At 44.6% G+C, this 19986-nt stretch overlaps 1 protein-coding gene across 3 annotated transcripts in view; it reads left to right on the top strand.

Annotated features, from left to right (window-relative positions):
* The window catches only part of FBXO47 (F-box protein 47), a 72275-nt gene that overhangs the window by 13641 nt on the left and 38648 nt on the right, over positions 1-19986 (top strand). For all 3 annotated transcript variants that reach the window (XM_077313869.1, XM_077313870.1, XM_077313868.1), the window contains 4 exons: positions 8754-8830; positions 12835-12912; positions 17877-17985; positions 19550-19726. In XM_077313869.1, coding sequence (XP_077169984.1) covers positions 8754-8830; positions 12835-12912; positions 17877-17985; positions 19550-19726 — 441 coding nt within the window. The remainder of the gene's footprint in view (positions 1-8753; positions 8831-12834; positions 12913-17876; positions 17986-19549; positions 19727-19986) is intronic.

The raw sequence follows: 19986 nt of genomic DNA, 5'->3' as shown, positions 1-19986 counted from the left end.
AGGGAGTTCTCTGAGCTGGTGAAGGGTACATTGGTTCGCTCTCTCCTTAAAAAGCATTGCTGGATCTGCTGGACTCTGCCAGCTACCACCTGGTCTCACATCTTGTGTTTCTGGGCAAGGTGGTTAAAAGGGCTGCTGTGGACCAGTTCCTGGCAGTCTTGGATGAAACTTCGGCTCTCGATCCATCAATCTGGCTTCCATCCTGGCCATGGGGTGGAGATGGTGTTGGTCGCTCTGACAGATGATCTCCAGCACTAGCTGGATTGGGGTGGGTCGGCCATTCTCATAATGTTATATCTGTTGGCCACCCTTGATGTGGTTGATCACAAGTTATTGGCCCACCACCATGTTGGAATGAGGATACAGGGTACAGTACTTTGTTGGCTATGCTCCTTCCTCTGAAACCGGACTCAGAGGGTGGCAGTGGGGAATAAGCAGTTGCGCTCCTGTTGGCTTTCTTGTGGAATTCCTCATGTGGTGGTGCTCTCCCTCACCCTTTCTAACACCTTTATGCTCCCTCTGGCCCAGGGGGTCGGGAGCGTTGGGCTTGGTTTTGTCAATATAACAATGACACCCAACTCTCCTCAGGGGCAGCACATCATGATTTTGATACAACCCAAAATGGCATTTGCCTTTTTTACCGCTGTGTGACACTGCATACAATCCACAAGTACCCCAAGGTTACCTAGAAGAGTATCCCCCCATCCAGTAGGCACGCTTTTCATTTTTCTGACCCAGATGCAGAACTTTACACTTATCTTTATTAAATTGCATCTTGTTCTCATTTGCCCATTTTTCCATTGTGTTCAGATCTTGTTGAACTCTGTCTCTAACTTCCGGAGTATTTGCCAGTCCTCCCAATTTGGTGTCATCTGCAAACTTGATGAGTAGTTCCTCCACCCCCTCATCTAGATCATTAATAAATATGTTAAAAAGTACCGGGCCGAGCTCCGAGCCCTGAGGTACCCCGCTACTCACCTCCCTCCAGTCTGATGAAACACCGTTGACAACAACTCTTTGAGTGCGGTTCTCTAACCAATTCCCTATCCACCTAACTATCTGAAAATCCAGATTGCAGTCCTTCAACTTATCCATCAGAACATCATGGGGAGGCTTGTCAAAAGCTTTACTAAAATCCATGTAAACGACATCAACCAAATTTCCACAATCCAGCAAACCTGTTACTTGGTCAAAAAAGGAAACCAGGTTGGTCTGACAAGACCTGTTGGAGACAAATCCATGCTGACTTCCTTGTGTCAAGAAAGTAGTCCGCCAGGCGTCTTTCCACCTTCGTCAGTCCAGGCTACTAGTGCCCTGTCTTCTGAACACTTAGCCATGATGATCCATGCGACAGTCAGAACTGATTTCTGTAACTCGCTCTATGCAGCCCTGCCTTTGTCCCTGACCTGGAAATTGCAGCTGGTGCAAAATGTGGTTGCACAGGAACATCTTGGAAAGCCAGTATCCAGCCTGTGCTGAGGCAGCTGCATTGGTTGCCAGTTGCAGCCTGGATCAAGTTCAAGGTTTTGGTTCTAACAATTAAGGCCCTTCATGGTCTGGGACCCACATATCTGAGAAACCACCTGTCGCCCTGCACGGGTACCAACCACTCTGCGGGTACAAACTTGTCAGTTGTTCCCAGCCCAGAGAAGCTTGCCTGGCCTCGACTAGGGCCAGGGCCTTTTCAGTTCTGGCCCCTCTCTGGTGGAAGAGCTGCGGGCCCTGCCAGAGTTGGCAGCATTCCGCAGGGCCTGTAAGACGGAGCTCTTCCACCATGTCTATGGTTGAGGTCAGTGCAGCAGGAAGATTCAATGGGCTCCCCCTAAGGAAGATGTACCACCATATCGGAACAATATTGGTGTGACCAGCAAATGTTGTCCCTCTGACGTCCTGCTGGCAGTCAGGTGCTGTGGTTTTTTTAAAATTAATTTATTTATTTTTACCACAATGTATCATTGTTGGATGTTAATTTTAATGAGGTTTTTTATCAGGGGTCTTAATGTATACGAGGATTTATGTGTAACCTGCCATGAGCCGATTTCCGGAAGTGGCAGGAAATAATTTAAATACAACAACAACAGAGAGATATGGTTAGTCTGACATGACTTGTTCTTGAGAAAGCTGTGCTGACTCTTAGTAATTACAGTCATCTGCTCAAGGACCGACTGTTTGATGATTTGTTCTAAAATTCTGCCAGGTATAAATGTCAAGCTGACAAATCAGTAGCTACCTGGGGACACAATTTGCCTGTTTCCAGACTTCTGGCACTTTTCCTGTCCTCCAAGAATTGTCAAAACTAATGGTCAGAGGCTTAGAAAAATGAGATTAAAACAAACAAAGGAAGCCACATTACTAAAAAGTGAAGTCAAAATAACAAATTTTAAAATTAAGTAGAGATAGAGAATGAACACATCAACAAATTGTATTCTGTTAAACAAGAAACTATAATAGTGCAGGAATGGAGTCCTTCCTTCTGGCAATTGACTGCTTTTCCACCAGCTGTTTTGTCTGGAACAGACATTGTTTATTCAATTTTTTTTTTAACAAAAAAAATCCGGATATTACATTCTTGTAATTTTTTAAGTATCTGGACCTGTAAAAAAAAATCTGTTTCAGGATGAACAAAGGTCTATATTTTTGCACCAGATTAGTGGCAGAAAATAAAAATACTTAAAACACATTTTTACTGGCATTCATCCATATCTAAATCGGCAAAATGTTGTTAAAACTTTCTACAGCTACTTCAGCTTTACATTTTCATTCTTTTTTCTGTTGGTTTTATGCAAGTTCTCCACTCTTCATTCAGTATGCATTGGACAGAGATAGTGGACAGAGACAACTTTTTTTCTCCCTTTCTCCAAATACTAGAACTCAGAGACACCCAAAGAAGTTGATGGACACTAAATTTAGGATAGAAAATAAACAAATACATCTTTATTCAGTAAGTAATTAAAATGTGGATTTCAGAGGATGTAGTGATGGTCATGGACATAGATGGCTTTAAATGAGGATTAGACAGATTCATGGAGGATAGGTCTCTCAGCAGCTACTAGCCATGCCAATCATTGATGTTGAAATTCTTAATCATAGAATAGAGTTGAAAGGGTCCTCATGGGTCATCTAGTCCAACTCCCTGCATTATGCAGGACACTCACAACCCTATTGCTCATCTACTGTAACCTGCCACCCCTTTGCCTTCACAGAATCAGCCTCTCCGTCAGATGGCTATCTAGCCTCTGTTTAAAAAATTCCAAAGATGGAGAACCCACCACCACCCGAGGAAGCCTGTTCCACTGAGAAACCGCTCTAATGATCAGGAACTTCTTCTGGATGTTTAGATGGAATTTCTTTTTAATTAATTTCATCCCATTGGTTCTGGTCTATCCCTCTGGGGCAAGAGAGAACAATTCTGCTCCATCCTCTATATGGCAGCCTTTTAAATACTTGAAGATGGTTATCAGGTCCCCTCTCAGTCATCTCTCTAGGCTAAACAGACCAAGCTCCCCCAGCCTTTCTTCATACGTCTTGGTCTCCAAACTCCTCACCATCTTTGTTGCCCTCCTGTGGACACGTTCCAGTTTGTCAACATCCCTCTTCAACTGGGGTGCCCAAAACTGAACACAGTACTCCAAGTGAGGCTGAACCAGAGCAGAGTAAAGCAGTACCATCGCCTCCCGTGATCTAGACACTATACTCCGTTTGATACAACCCAAAATCCCATTTACCTTTTTAGCCACTGAGTCACACTGCTGATTCATGTTCAATGTATGGTCTACTAAGACACCTAGATCCTTTTCGCACATGCTACTGCCAAGACAAATCCCCCCATCTTATATTGGTGTATTTGGTTTTTCCTACCTAAATGCAGAACTTTACATTTGTCCCTATTGAACTTCATTTTATTCAGTTTAGTCCACTTCTCGAGCCTATTAAGATCATCCTGTATTCTGTTACTGTCTTCAGTTGGGTTTGCTACCCCTCCCAGTTTAATAACCCCTCTGCAAATTTAATAAGTCTCCCTTCTAATCCGTCATCCAAATCATTTATAAATATGTTGAACAATACCTTTATAAATTAAGAACAAATTGTTATCTGTTCCACTATATATTTCTGGTAAGACTTTGGAGGAGGAGCTAGTCTCATGGCTTAAGTGCAAGTCAGTGCTTAACACCCACTCAGGGTGGCTGTTACGCCCCTGAATGCCTCCTCCAACCAGCTTGCCTGTCCAGCAGCCAGCCAGCCAGCCAGCTAGCCAGTTGCCCTCCATCCCCCACCCCTGACCACCCCCTTCCACTTCTCTACGATGCTTGGAGGCTACAGATCCCTGCCATGTGAGAGCTGCCCCTTCTGGTGAGTTCCATAACAGCTGCCTGCAGCTTTTCCAGGTCTGAGGGGGGGGGGAGAGGAGGGAGAGGTCATCCACAATCTAGCACCCATTGTATTCCTGAATGCAATGGGCTTTGCCCCTAGGCTCTCATAAATTGCTAAGCCTAATTGTGCAACCTGTTTTGATTATCTGAATATGATATAATATTTGTTCAAATAAGTAAATATCCTATAGACCAGTGGTCCCCAACCTTTTTATCACCGGGGACCACTCAACGCCGGGGACCACTCACCGGGGACCACTCAACGCCTTTTACTGAGGCCTGATGGGGGGGTAGTTTATTCCTCTACTCTCAACCACTGCCCTAACACTCTCTGATCGCTATGGTAATGTTTAAACATCCCTTCAAAATAAGATACAGACACGCCACAACAATGAACATAAGGAACATTTTATTTTCATGGAAATTTTAACTCATGACAATGACAAATCAATGGGAACCCAGAGCTTGTTTCTCTGCAACGAGATAGTCCCTTCTGGGAGTGATGGGAGACAATGACACCCAAAGTGTGTTGTAAAGGGCCGGGGGGGGGGATGAAGTAAAGGGCCGGGGGGGAGGAGAAGGCGTCCTTCGGGGCCCACCTCCAATTAGTCGAAGGACCACATGTGGTCCACAGCCCACAGGTTGGGGATCGCTACTATAGACAGTTCCTCCTTGAAATGCTTTCCAAACTACTAAATTCAGAATATCTTTCTTGGCACCATAGCTCTGTCTTTCCTATGCTAGCTGCTCCATTCACCATCTCCAAACCATTTGCCTTTTATATTACTTACTGTGTTCCTTCTAGTCAGGGAATGATAATGCCTCTGCTTTTACTTTTCCTTGCATTGTTGACCCTGCTTTTTTATGAAGGGCCATTTCAAATGCTGAGGGTAATTTACAGGAAATCTGTGTGTGGAGAGCCCCAGGTACTACTCTGCACTCCTTTTTTTACTGCAGCAGGATTACAGTGTTATTTGCTTATCACATTAGAAGAAGAAGAAGAAGAAGAAGAAGAAGAGTTGGTTCTTATATGCCGCTTTTCCCTACCCGAAGGAGGCTCAAAGCGGCTTACAGTCGCCTTCACATTCCTCTCTGGTCCATTACTGGTCCATGTGTTGTTTTCTTTCTGTACTTTTAAACCTTAGATTAAATTTATTTACTTACTACATTTCCTTCAAAGAACTGTTCCGATTTTATTCTTATAACAGTTCTGTGAAGCTATGTGGATAGAGTCAATACACATGGCCTGCCTTATACTGAATCAGACCATTGGTCCATTAGCGTCAATATTGTTTGCTGTTATTGACAACAACTCTACAGCAACTCTTAACACCTGAACTTTTTAAGGGGAGATGATTGAACCTATATGCACAGCAGATGCTCTGCTTCTGAGCCCCAGCCCAAAGTAATCATGAGTTTTATAGTTGCTCTGTCAAAGTCCAGCAATCTACCCATTACCTCTAGCCTTTCAGTTTCAGAGGATGAACAATCATCTGCATTTTTTTACCCTTCCTTTTCCCTGCCACAATATGTTTTTTATCTCTAATGACAATTTACTGCCATTCTCCCTTGGTGTCCCAGATCTTTGAGGGGAAACGAACCTATTAAGTTTCCACTGGCTAAAATATATTTGTTTCCTAAAACAAACAAACTGTTGCAAATTCTACGACACCAGAAACCAATTTTGTTTCTCCCTTCCTGTGTGCTATTTTATAAAAATTTGGAACAATATTTCTTCTGACGTTTTGGAGAAATGTCAGAAGTTCTTCTTTCAGTGATGGACAGGAGTAACTGGGGTTTTCCCCAGTGTATTTTCAAAATCTATTGTGCTTTATTAATGTGGATATTTTTAGCAACAGTCATTCAGAGATTAACATAATCTTTCTTCCAAGGCTCCAGATGTTATTTACATGACTTTTTAAACCCAACCATTTCCAATATGCTTCAGTACAAACATGAGTGCTGGCAGAAGTGTCAACATTACAGAGTGATCCATAAACTAATTAATCTGGAAATGCTTTAAACTATTTTGTCCAATTTACTTGACTTAAACCCAAGCTTTCATTTGAAGTAAATTGGGACAAATAAGGTTAGGACATAAATATAAATCAATGAAAATTTGGTGCTGTACGGAACATAGAAATGGCATTGTCTTTACTCAGAGAGTCTGTGAGAAGCAAGGGAAGGTGCAACACAGATTTTTGATGGGATAAAAGACTCAGGTGGCAGTTATTGAACAGGTTTAGGGTGTGAAAGATCAGGACAATATTTGATGGAGAGTTTTGCAGAGAAATAGTAGAAATGGTATAATACACCCAGTTCAAGTAGCAGCTAATTTATTGCAAATTCATAGGGTTTACAGCAGTGGTCCCCAACCTTTTTATCACCGGGGACCACTCAATGCTGGGGACCACTCACTGGGGACCACTCAACGCCTTTTACTAAGGCCCGGTGGGGGGGGTAGTTTACTCCTCTACTCTCAACCACTGCCCTAACGCTCTCTGATCGCTATGGTAATGTTTAAACATCCCTTCAAAATAAGATACAGACACGCCACAACAATGAACATAAGGAACATTTTATTTTCATGGAAATTTTAACTCATGACAATGACGAATAAATGGGAACCCTGAGCTTGTTTCTCTGCAGCGAGATAGTCCCATCTGGGAGTGATGGGAGACAATGACACCCAAAGTGTGTTGTAAAGGGGGGGTGAAGTAAAGGGCTGGGGAGGGAGAAGGCGTCCTTTGGGGCCCGCCTCCAATTAGTCGACGGACCACATGTGGTCCACGGCCCACAGGTTGGGAATCGCTAGTTTACAGGACAAGAGACATGGGTGATTAGCATTGCCTGCCTCTGTGTAGCAACCATGGACTTGCTTGGTGGTTTCCCATCAAAATATTAACTAGGGCCAATTCTGCTTGATTCCTGAGATCTGACAAATTTGGGCTAGCCTGGGCTATCCAGGGCAGAGTCTGCACTTACTTTCTTTATTCCATTGTCAATCCTGTTGAATTCAGATCGCTTTGAACTCGGGTCTTCCTCTCCCCCCCCCATTGAAACAAGAAAGTCTTCTGCGTGTGGTTAGGGTAGTTCAGAAGGGGGGGGGAGCCAATCCTCTTTCTTTCTTTTCTTGAAGGGTGGGGGGAGAGGAGCCAATCAGGGAGCCTCTTTCTTTTCTTGGGGGGGGGGGGTGGAGAGGATCGAAAAAGGCAGAGGAGGGAGGAAAAATCCAGGACCGACAGAAGTTGAGAGAAATTAGGGGCTTCTCCTTTAAGGCAAGTTTGTCACATAACCAGGTGTGGCCTATCAGAGGTTCTCTACCACGGAGCTTGGTTTCCCAATCCGGATATTGAGCATTAAAAGCACTCTAAGATATCGCACAATAAAGGTAGGGTCACTCCAGATCAATCCTTCTTGCTGCAGAAGGAAATTTTTAATCACCCCAAATCCAAACGGAAATTCCATTCTGTGTAGAGGGCAGGGACTGAATGGATCTGGGGTTGGAATAAAAGCTCCGTGCAGTTTACACCCAGGTCAGGGTTTAATGCATATTAGGGCTTGGTAAAAGACATATCTACTACTAAACCATGAGTTGGATTATAATAAATCAGCTTCACACATTACAGAGTACACAAGTCAGATCCCTACTCCTCAGTTTCCCTTCTGTTATGCATACATAATTTCCCAACTAGAAATGTTTGTGTGAGGAGTGGGAATCCACAAGTGCATATAGGTTTGCGCAAGAGGCAAAATAGCAGACCTCTAGGACAATTGTTGACTATAAAATAGTTCATAGCAGAAACCTGAAGCCCCTTCTCCATCTGACCCACAGAGCCAAACTAGATATGACAATGTTCCCAGGGCGATCATAAGGAAACTGTCACATCAATTGTGATCCAAATCAGACACTCTGTGCAAGAGAATTGAGCAGAACCTGCAAGTCACTTTTGCATAATAGGTACATAGGATGAGGACTTAGTATCTGTGTACGCTGTAATATGTAGGTCCTCAGTGTCTAGTGCCCCTTGTCTTAAATACAAAAAAAGCCTAATCTTCCAATATATGGCTAATGTTTAGAGCAGGTAATTGTGCCCTCTGGGGGAGCCATTTTACATCTGACTCCAGTTGATAAACCACAGAGCTTTGGGAAACAAAAAAATTATAGATTTTTTCAAAGCCTGAAGTCTGTTCACTCCCTGTAATACATTATTTGGCAGTTCTAATTTGGTGCTTATAAGCAATAGCCAGCCCAGTCCTAGCCCATTAAAATTAATTGGCTTCTTACTTCTAAATCTACTTAAGGTTGTAGCCTTGGGGAATTATATTCAGAATATTATATTTCAAAGATTTCTGTATGCTTCCTCCCCTACCTTTTTGCAGGCCTGTTACTAAAAAGGTGTACCTTACTACTGCCCACAAAGGAGAGGCTGAAGTACATACACAAGACACTTTCAGAAGTAAGCATAACAATAACACCTTTAAAAGAGAGTTTAACAATATTGGCTTGTATCCAATAGCTATTTTCCGCCATCAGGACCGCTGTACCTCCAGAGAAGGGGGGACAGTTTCCAGAGATTGTGCCAAACCAATTCAAACCCTCACATTGTGTCCACTTCTTGAAGTTCAGATATGATTGCCAACTACAGGTGGAACTGGAGCTCTTCCAGAAGTACAGCTGATTTTCACAGAGATCAGTTCCCTTGAAGGAAATTACTACTTCAGAGGATGAACTTTGGCCTTATATCCCAGTAAGGTCTCTCCCCTCTTCAAATCCACCCTCCCTGGGCTCCACACAGAATCTCTCAGAATTTCCCAGCACTGGAGTTGACAACTTTAACAGTGGTACAGAGCTGGGGGGGGCACTGCAGTGGGAGGTGGAGTTGGGAAAATGCCAGTCCATAAGCTATGCTCTGCTTCTGATTCTTGCTGGATACAAGCCTTTCTCTGCTGCTGGTTTTAAAATTTACTTTATTATAATGGAACTTGATTTTATAGTGACTTTGTATTGTAACTTTAGAACCTGGCTCATAAAATTTTAAAATTTAACAGTGTAGTATATAGATATAGTAAACAGACAAGCAAATAATAATTATTGAATATGTGAGCACTTTAATTGCATTGTGCAGCCTTAAATTGCATTGTGCAGCCGGGACTATAATTCCAGTTCTTCTGGGCCAAGGCAAACATAGCGGCGGGAGGAGATTCAATAATAGGGGGGCAACGACGTACGTAGGTCCAAGAAGGTGGCCTGGTCGATATGGACATTGCCCTTCAAATCTTTGTCCCATCCCCAGGTTCATGGGGGAGAGGGCTAGGGTGGAACCGGTGTTGATCCTATGCAATGCCAGGTCAATAAACAACAAGTCCTCAACCCTGCGGGATTACTTCGTAAGGCATGAGGCTGACCTGGCTTGCGTGACGGAAATCTGGGTGCACGAAGGTGAGACCGTCGCCTTGAAAGAGCTGGCACCGCCTGGGTTTTCTGTCCTGCATCAACCCCGGCTCCATGGGAGGGGAGGGGGGGTGGCAATTCTGGTCAGAGAGACTTTCTCCTTCAGAGCTCTCCCTGCACCAACAATTCCGGGGATTGAGTGTGTAGTTCTTGGGTGAGAATCGGTCGAGAACGTGGCGATCTGGTTGGTGTATCGATCACCCACTGCCCCTCCAGATTCCCTGCCAGGCCTGCTGGAGGCGGTGGCTGCCTGGACGTTGCAGTACCCAAAACTTTTAGTCTAGGGACTTCAACATTCACACGGATGCGTTTGTCTTCAGGACATGGCCTGGATCTAGAGTCAGCCATGGAGACACTAGGGTTCTCGCAGATTGTTGCTGGTCCCACTCATCAGGCTGGTCACACCCTTGATTTGATCTTTGGTACAGGTGTAGTGGTAGATCTGGTGGCGAATAACATCGTTCCATGGTCAGACTACCATGCCCTGAAGGCTCGACTGAGGATATCACCCCCTCTCCGTTTGGGTGACGGACATATTCTAGTCTGCCCGTGGAGACTCATGGAATCCGAGAGATTCCTGGATGCCCTGCAGGACCCGATGCCCTCCGGCACCTCGTTGATGGCCTTGGTGGAGGACTGGCAGTCCCGCCTTACGGCCGCCATTGACAAGATTTCTCCTAGGCGCCCTCTCCGCCTTCGCCTCAAACAGGCTCCATGGTACTCCCAGGAGCTTCGGGAGAGGAAGAAGGAAGTGAGACGGCTTGAGCGAGTGTGGAGGAAGACTCGCGACGAAGCTACAAGGACATCTCATCACACGCTTATGAAGGCGTATGAGAATGCGGTGAAAGCGGCGAAACGAGACTTCTACGCCGCAGAAATCGCATCCGCAAGCTCTCGCCCAGCACAATTATTTAAGGTAATTAGATCACTTACCGCCCTCGAGGAAGGGCGACAAACGATAAGGAAATTGGAATTGAGCTGTGTGGCATTATCGAGCTATTTTGCGGACAAAGTCCTGTTGCTCCACCGTGACCTACCTGCCACGATTGATACAGTTAGTGAACTGGAAGCTCCATGGCTGTCAAGGGGATTAGTGTTTGATGGCTTCAGGCGGCTCTCTGTAACCAAAGTGGACAAGTTACTGGGTTCAGTGATGGGGACCACTTGCTCAAATTGGGCGACCAGCAGATAGGAGGCCCCTGGAGGGAGATTGTCAACCTCTCCTTAACATCTGGAGAGTTTCCCAAGAGGCTCAAGGAAGCAGTGGTACGCCCTTTACTGAAAAAGCCATCATTGGACCCACGGAACCCCGCCAGTTACCGCCCAGTTTCGCACTTGGCGTTCCTGGGTAAGGTGATAGAGCGGGCCGCGGCGGACCAACTCCTAGGTTTCTTGGATGAAAATTCGGCCCTCGACCCACACCAGTCTGGCTTCCGCCCTGGCCACGGGGTGGAGACCGTGCTGGTCGCCCTCATGGATGATATCCGGCGCCAGCTGGATCGGGGCAGCTCCGCCATTCTCGTGCTTCTAGACCTGTCGGACGCATTTGATGTGGTCGACCACGAGTTATTGGTACACCGCCTCGCCGGAGCTGGAATAAGGGGGACTGCGCTTCAATGGCTGGTCTCCTTTCTCCAGAACCGGACGCAGAGGGTTGCGATGGGGGAGAGTATGTCGAGCCCTTGCGAGCTCCCTTATGGGGTTCCACAGGAGGTGATACTCTCCCCCACACTTTTTAGCATTTATATACGCCCTCTAGCCCAGCTGGTCCGGGGCTATGGGCTGGGATGCCACCAATATGCGGATGACACCCAGCTCTACTTCCTAATGGACGGCCGGCCAGACTCCACCCCGGATACATTTGCCAGCTGTTTGGAAGTGGTAGCTGGATGGCTCAGGCAGAGTCGCCTGAAACTCAACCCCTCCAAGACGGAGGTCCTGTGGCTAGGCAGAAGAGAGCAGGACCAGGAAGCGCACCTCCCATGCCTGAACGGGGTGCAATTAACACCTGCACCAGTTGCCAGGAATTTGGGGGTGACATTTGATGCCTCCCTCTCTATGGAGGCTCAGGTCACCAATGTAGCTCGGACGGGATTTTTCCATCTCCGCCAAGCCCGGCTACTAGCGCCCTACCTGTCCTCGGAACACCTGGCCACAGTGATCCATGCAACGGTCACTTCCAGATTAGGCTTCTGTAACTCGCTCTACGCAGGCCTTCCCTTGTCTTTGACTCGGAAGTTACAGCTAGTCCAAAATGCGGCTGCCAGGGTCCTCACTAGAATACCTTTGAGGGCCCACATTCAGCCGGTGCTTCGTCATCTGCACTGGTTACCAGTGTGTTTCCGAATCAGATTCAAGGTATTGAATTTAAGGTTATACGCGGCCTGGGTCCCGTCTACCTGCCGGACCGCTTGGTTCCTTATGCCCCCCGCAGGGCACTCTGCTCTGCGGGTATGAATTTACTGGTTGTCCCGGGCCCACGGGATGTTCGCCTGGCCTCGACCCAGGCCAGGGCCTTTTCAGTCCTGGCCCCAACCTGGTGGAATGAGCTCCCAGAATAGCTAAGGGCCCTGTGGGATCTACCAGCTTTCCGCAGGGCCTGTAAGACAGAGCTCTTCCGCCAGGCATATGGTTGAGGCCAGGGCAGCTCTCTCACAAATCCATCAGAGGATCCCAGCCAATATAGAGATCTCTAACATCGAGATCATTGTTAGATCTATTGTATTGGTGCCACCCTCTTCTGAATATTATTCTCCCCACCAGGCTGAACTTGGGGGGAAGTCGGGTAACTAAGATCAGAATTGTGACCACCGCCGCTTATATGTTATATGTAATTTGTTGTTGATGTTAATTGGGGTTTTATGGGGATTTTATTGTGTTTTAACTGTTTATGTTGTAAACCGCCCTGAGACCTATTTGGAGAAGGGCGGTCTAAACATTAAATAATAATAATAATAAAAATAATAATAAAGTGTATTTGTAAAGTATTTTTTGCTTTTGTCTTTATAGATTTCTTGCTTTAAACTTACTGGCTGTGCAGATCCTTTGCATTGTTCTGGACTACAGTGTTATGGAGTGCTTTTACAGGTAAAGCATGATTGGGACTAACATTGTTTGCTATAAATGAAAATGAAGTTTCTCTTTTCATAAGTTTGACACTTCTGAAGTAGAGCCAGCATATATAACACTTTCAGGGGTTGTTTTCCACATCTGTGGTGACTTTTTCTTTGTCATCACAGATCAGCAGAGATGGTCAAGTGGTTATGTGTGCTTTTAGGATTAGCTTCTAGTTTTTAGACCTAGTCAATAACTCATGTTTCTTTTATAACATGGAGCTACTTGCAGGGAAGAACTGGTAGAAAGAGGTGCTTGACCCTTCCGCTATGTGCTTATTCTCCTTTACAAATGCCCGTTATATCCATAGGTTCAAGGAAGCCAGTGGGAGTTCAATCAGCTCTTTATTAGGATCTCAGCATGGTAGTACAAGAGGCAGAACTGAAATGAGAAACCCCTTCAACCTTATATATAATTACTAGCAATGGATCTTCCCATCAGTGTGCACTATTGGTCAGTTCCGGTTTAGACTGATAGGAGATTTAGTTTGGTTTTAACAGAAAGACATACATAACACCTCCTCTGCTTCTTTCTTATTATTATTTCCTCCCTCTTAAATAAAGCTCCAAGATCAGAAAGCACACTAAAAACAGTAAGGAAAGGTGCGATTGCCAGGGGTGATCAGTAACCATCCCGATGGCTAAAGTTTGAGTCCAGTGGCACCTTTAAAACCAACAAAGTTTAGTTCTAGGTATAAGTTTTCATGTGCACGCAGAATCTTAAGAACCGCATATGCACGCAGAAGCTGATACTCAGAATTTAACTTTGTTGGTCTTAAAGATGCCACTGAACTCAAACTTTGTTCTATTGCTTCAAACCAACATGGATACCCACTTGAATCCATCCCCATGACTGTTGAATCTGTCCTGCAAATACTTCTTGTTATGTCTGTGGGCATTTGGACACTGATGCAAATGAGGGCTTAACAATCAAAGGAATATGATCGCTCTGCTTAGGACCAGTCGGATTGCTCCGCTAACGGACCAATCTGATTGCTCTACTAGGGCCAATCAGATTGCTCTGCTTAAGAGCTAATTGGATGGCTTGGATTGCTCCACTAGGCCAATTGGATACTCTGCTTAGAGACAAAGGCAGCAGCAGGCTACCTGAAAGGTATAAAACACGACTTTGCCTGTTTTTCTCTGTTCAGTAATTGTAGTCTGTTGCTGGAGTTGCTTAGTAAAAAGAGCTGTTCTGAAGACCTGGGTGTAAACTGCACGGAGCTTTTATTCCAACCCCAGATCCATTCAGTCCCTGCCCTCTACACAAAATGCGATTTCCATTTGGATTTGGGGCAATTTAAAATTTCCTTCTGCAGCAAGAAGGATTTATCCGGCGTGACCCTACCTTTATTGTGCAATATCTTAGAGTGCTTTTAATGCTCAATATTTAAAGGCTATTTTGAATCTGGGCTCTCCTCCGTGGTAGAGGACCCGTGATTGGCCACAGGTGGTCATGTGACAAACTTGCCTTAAAGGAGAAGCCCCTAATTTCTCTCAATTTCTGTCGGTCCTGGATTTTTTCTCCCTTCTCTGCCTTTTTCGATCCTCTCCCACCCACCCCCCTACAAGAAAAGAAAGAGGCTCCCTGCTTGGCTCCTCCCCCCTTCAAGAAAAGAAAGAGGCTTGGCTCCCCCCCCCCTTCTGAACTACCCTAACCACGTGCAGAACACTTTCCTGTTTCAATGGGGGGGGGAGAGGAAGGTCCGAGTTCAAAGCGATCTGAATTCAACAGGATTGACAATGGAATAAACAAAGTAAGTGCAGACTCTGCCTTGGAGTCCGTGATCACTGAACCCGCAGACTTAATACTGGCAATGAAGGTGGGATTGCTCTCCTAGGCAGCCTGCCCTGGGAAGCGACGGTCCAGCCAAAGCAACTGGTAGACCTACCCCACTGACAAGGGACCAGCCGGTTGAGTGCAGTTCCAACTCTTGCCTCTTGACAAGGGAGAACCTTGCAGTGCATTGGCCAGGACCACTGGAGCAACTCCAATGAGTGCTGCCCAGAGAGATTGGGATCAGCTAGCTGAATCACTTGGCTTGGATGCCACCCTAGAGAGACTGTTGTTGTTGTTGTTAGGTGCGAAGTCATGTCCGACACATTGCGACCCCATGGACAATGATCCTCCAGGCCTTCCTGTCCTCTACCATTTCCTGGAGTCCATTTAAATTTGCACCGACTGCTTCAATGACTCCATCCAGCCACCTCATTCTCTGTCGTCCCCTTCTTTTGCCCTCAATTGCTCCCAGCATTAGGGTCTTCTCCAGGGAGTCCTTCCGTCTCATTAGGTGGCCAAAGTATTTGAGTTTCATCTTCAGGATCTGGCCTTCTAAGAAGCAGGCAGGACTGATCTTCTCTAGGACTGACGGGTTTGTTTGCCTTGCATTTCAAGGGACTCGCAAGAGTCTTCTCCAGCACCAGAGTTCAAAAGCCTCGATTCTTTGATGGTCGGCCTTCCTTATGGTCCAACTTTCACAGCCATACATTGCAACTGGGAAGACCATAGCCTTGACTGGATACACTTTTGTTGGCAGGGTGATGTCTCTACTTTTTAGAATGCTGTCTAGATTTGCCATAGCTTTCCTCCCCAGGAGCAAGCGTCTTTTAATTTCTTTGCTGCAGTCCCCATCTGCAGTGATCTTGGAGCCTAGGAAAATAAAATCTGTCACTATCTCCATTTCTTCCCCATCTATTTGTCAGGAATTGAGAGGGCCGGATGACATGATCTTCATTTTCTTGACGTTGAGTTTTAAGCCAACTTATGCACTCTCCTCCTTCACCAGCATCAACAGGCTCTTTAGTTCCTCTTGGCTTTCTGCCATTAGACTGGTATCATCTGCATATCTGAGGTTGTTTCTCCCTGCAATCTTGATCTCAATTTGTGACTCCTCTAATCCCGCCTTTCTCATGATGTGTTCCGCATACAAGTTAAATAGGCAAGGCAACAGTATACAGCCTTGCCAAACTCCTTTCTCAATTTTGAACCAATCAGTGATTCCATGTTCAGTTCTCACTGTTGCTTCTTGACTTGCATATAAGTTTCTCAAGAGACAAATGAGATGCTCTGGTATTCCCATCTCTTTAAGAACTTGCCACAATTTGTTGTGCTCCACACAATCAAAGGCTTTAGCATAGTCAATGAAGCAGAAGTAGATGTTCTTCTGGAACTCCCTAGCTTTCTCCATGATCCAGTATATGTTAGCAATTTTATCTCTAGTTCCTCTGCCTCTTCGAAATCCTGCCTGTACTTCTGGAAGTTCTCGGTCCACATATTGCTGGAGCCTAGCTTGTAGGATTTTGAGCATAACTTTGCTATCATGAGAAATGAGTGCAATGGTGCGGTAGTTTAAATATTCTTTGGCGTTGTTGCCCTTCTTTGGGATTGGAATGTAAACTGACCTTTTCCAATCCTGTGGCCATTGTTGAGTTGTTGCGCTTCCTGAACTGCTCCCTTCCCCCCAAACCACAGGACCTTGGCAGGGTTGAGTACTAATGTTCAAACTATAGCCATCATGTTCCTATGAGTTGCAAAATTCCTGGCACATTGTACCATGTGAATCATAGAATCATCTTTAACCGGTCCTATTAAATAAAAGAGTAAGGCCACCTGGGGAGGAGTTAGGGCAGACCTTGTCCAGGATAAAAACTCAGAGGGCCCAATCAGGAGCCAAGCAGCCAATGGGGAGGTGCGCAAAGTGCCTTCCTATTGGCACCCTTTTAAATACTTGGTTATCATATCCCCTCTCAGTCATCTCCTCTCTAGGCTAAATAGACCAAGCTCCCCCAACCTTTGTTCATATGACTTGGTCTCTAAACCCTCACCATCTTTGTTGCCCTCCTCTGAACATGTTCCAGTTTGTCAACATCCCACTTCAACTGGTGCCCAAAACTGAACACAGCACTCCAAGTGAGCCTGAACCAGAGCAGAGTAAAGCGGTACCATCACCACCCGTGATAGAATCATAGAATCATAGAATCTGGACATGATACTCCATTTGATACAGCCCAAAATCCCATTTGCCTTTTTAGCCACTGAGTCATACTGCTGACTCATGTTCAATGTATTTATTTATTATTTATTTATTTAATATATTTATATACTGCCCTCCCCGAAGGTTCAAGGGGATTTACATAGGAACAAAGAACAATACATAAAGCAGTCTATAAACAAGTGAATACCTTACAATAATAATACTAATAGTTGTAACCATATAACAATATAACAGTATAAACAATATAAACAATACAACAGTGCAACAATGCAAACAGGTCCAGAGCATTGGTGGAATTCTGAGGGGGGCAGGGGGGGCAGGGACCCTTCAATCGCTGTTGATTACATCTGGTGTCAACCAAATGCCTGATGGAAGAGCGCCTTTTTGTAGGCCCTGCAGAACTGTTTAAGCTCTACTGTTTATGGTCTACTAAGACTCCTAGATCCTTTTCACACATGCCACTGCCAAGACAAGTCTCCCCCATCTTATATTGATGTATTTGGTTTTTCCTACCTAAATGCAGAACTTTACATTTGTCCCTATTGAACTTCATTTTATTCAGTTTAGCCCACTTCTCGAGCCTATCAAGATCATCCTTTATTCTGTTGCTGTCTTCAGTTGCGTTTGCTACCCCTCCCAATTTAGTATCATCTGCAAATTTAATAAGTATCCCCTCTAATCCCTCATCCAAATCCAAATCATTTATAAATATGTTGAACAACAGGTCCTCCAAACTGACCCCTACAATAGAGAGTTAGAGTGAAGTGTTTCTTTGGTGGCTTTATACAGCTTCTCATCATTTTCCTATGTTGATGAAGTCTTGCTATCATTTTTTCCTGCTTCTAATTCTTTGGAAAACTGTGTAGAATATACTACATAATTCGTAATGAAACATGGTGGTTTCTGCATTTACATTGGCTTGCTTCTTCTTTATTGTTTTCAGACCTTAACTGCAGGTTGGGATGAACTAGAATGTCATCGGGTTTACAATTTCCTTTGTGAGCTGAGCAACTTACCCAGGAGAGTGCAGATAGCAGTCAGCAGCAAACCTGGTAAATATTCCCATAGATGATGATAGGAAGCATGATATAACTTTGTCTGGAAAAAGTGCCAGCAATCAGGCTGCAAAATATGACCTGGAAAAAGTTTTAAAAAGCTGAAAAGAAAGTAGAAGATAATCCATTTAACCTTGACATCTGTAGCATTCTTATTTGAGTAGCACAGAATCAACCTATAGATAAAGCACAGATGACCTATGAATACCTTGTTGTCTGGATCTCAAGCTCTGGCAGATTCTGGAAACTGTACATTGAAGCAGAGATAAAAGCAAGCTTCAACAGTTCTCACAAATTATTCACTGGGGAAAGATTCTTCAGATGGATCTGGGCCCAGGCATAATACACTAATCAGAGTGGAGGGAAGTGAAGTGCCACAGAGCTCAGTACTGGTATTTTTCAGCATTTTTATCAATGATCTGGATGAGAGGGTAGGAGGAATCCTCATTAAATCCACATTAAATTTGTGAATGACACCAAATTGGGACAATAAAAATAAAGTCCTTTAAGCACCTTTAAGACCAACAAAGATTTATTCAAAGCGTGATCTTTCAAGTGCAGGCACTCTTCTTCAGACTAAATGAACAATCATCATAACTGTAGACATATAAGGCAAAATCAAATTGTGGCAAATCAGTAAACTGTGTCATAATATCCAAATTAATTATGATGTCATATGATAAATTTTGAAGAGCCTCTTGTGGCGGAGTGGTAAGGCAGCTGTCTGAAAACTTTGCCCATGAGGCTGGGAGTTCTATCCCAGCAGCCGGCTCAAGGTTGACTCAGCCTTCCATCCTTCCGAGGTCGGTAAAATGAGTACCCAGCTTGCTGGGGGGTAAACGGTAATGACTGGGGAAGGCACTGGCAAACCACCCCGTATTGAGTCTGCCATGAAAACGCTGGAGGGTGTCACCCCAAGGGTCAGACATGACTCGGTGCTTGCACAGGGGATACCTTTACCTTTACCTTTATGATAAATTTTTGCGAACATAGCTAGTCAGTCCTTTTGAATTGGGAATAGCAGAACACCCCAGAAGATAGAGTTCAGTGAGATCTGAACATGCTGGAAAACTGGGCAAATGAGAACAAGATGCAATTCAATAAGGATAAGTGTAAACTTCTACACAAAAATGAGAAACATGCATACCGGATGGGAGATACCAGAATTCAGAGAGCTACAATCTGAATAGGGGGGGTTTCTTTTAGTCATTTTGGCTAGAAGTCATTGATGGACCTTCCCTCCATTAATCCAGTTAATTCCTTTAAAACTATGCTTATGGTCATAATTTCATCTACTGGAAGGGAATTCTACAAATTAATCACTTGTTGAATAAACAAAGATTTCCTTTTGATCAACCTGAACTATTGCCAAACAAAATTCTAATATTATGCAGGAGGGGGGGGAAAGTAATCTGTATCCACCTCCACTACCCCATGCATAATTTTATAATGTCTCCTCTTAAAGATATGTGGGTGCTAATTTTATGTCATTTCCTTTCATATAAAAGTACAGATTTTCTCCTTTCCGGTTTCTGGGTTTTTTTGTTATGCTTTGTCCTAGGAAGTGCACGAAAACTGGAGCTGAGAATAAGGATATTTTGCCGCAGTGTCTTGTTAAACCACTGGATCCATCCAAGTGATTCGGCATTTTGGCTGACACGTATATTAAAACCATGGCCAATGGTTAATCAAGCCCGACTACTATATATAATTTTTGGACCTGCCTCTAATCTGGATGGTAAGCAGCTTTATTCAAGCATAGACTAAATTACAAGAAATCTGGTGATCAATATTTACAAGAAAATGTACAGAATTACATGTTTCTTGTTGAAGAAATTACCATTGTAATAAGGCTGCATAATGGGGTTGCAGGCGTTTTCCTGGAATTACAACTAATCTGCAGACTGCAGAGATTAGCTCCCATGGAGGGCATGGGAGTTTACAAGGCTGAATTCTATAGTTTATCATAGAGGCTGGGAGATACAGAAGTCCTAAATC

The sequence above is a fragment of the Paroedura picta genome, chromosome 16 (assembly GCF_049243985.1).
Source record: "Paroedura picta isolate Pp20150507F chromosome 16, Ppicta_v3.0, whole genome shotgun sequence".
Lineage (NCBI taxonomy): Eukaryota > Metazoa > Chordata > Lepidosauria > Squamata > Gekkonidae > Paroedura > Paroedura picta.
Note: the sequence above shows the minus strand (reverse complement) of the source record. Positions and strands in the feature narration are given on the sequence as shown.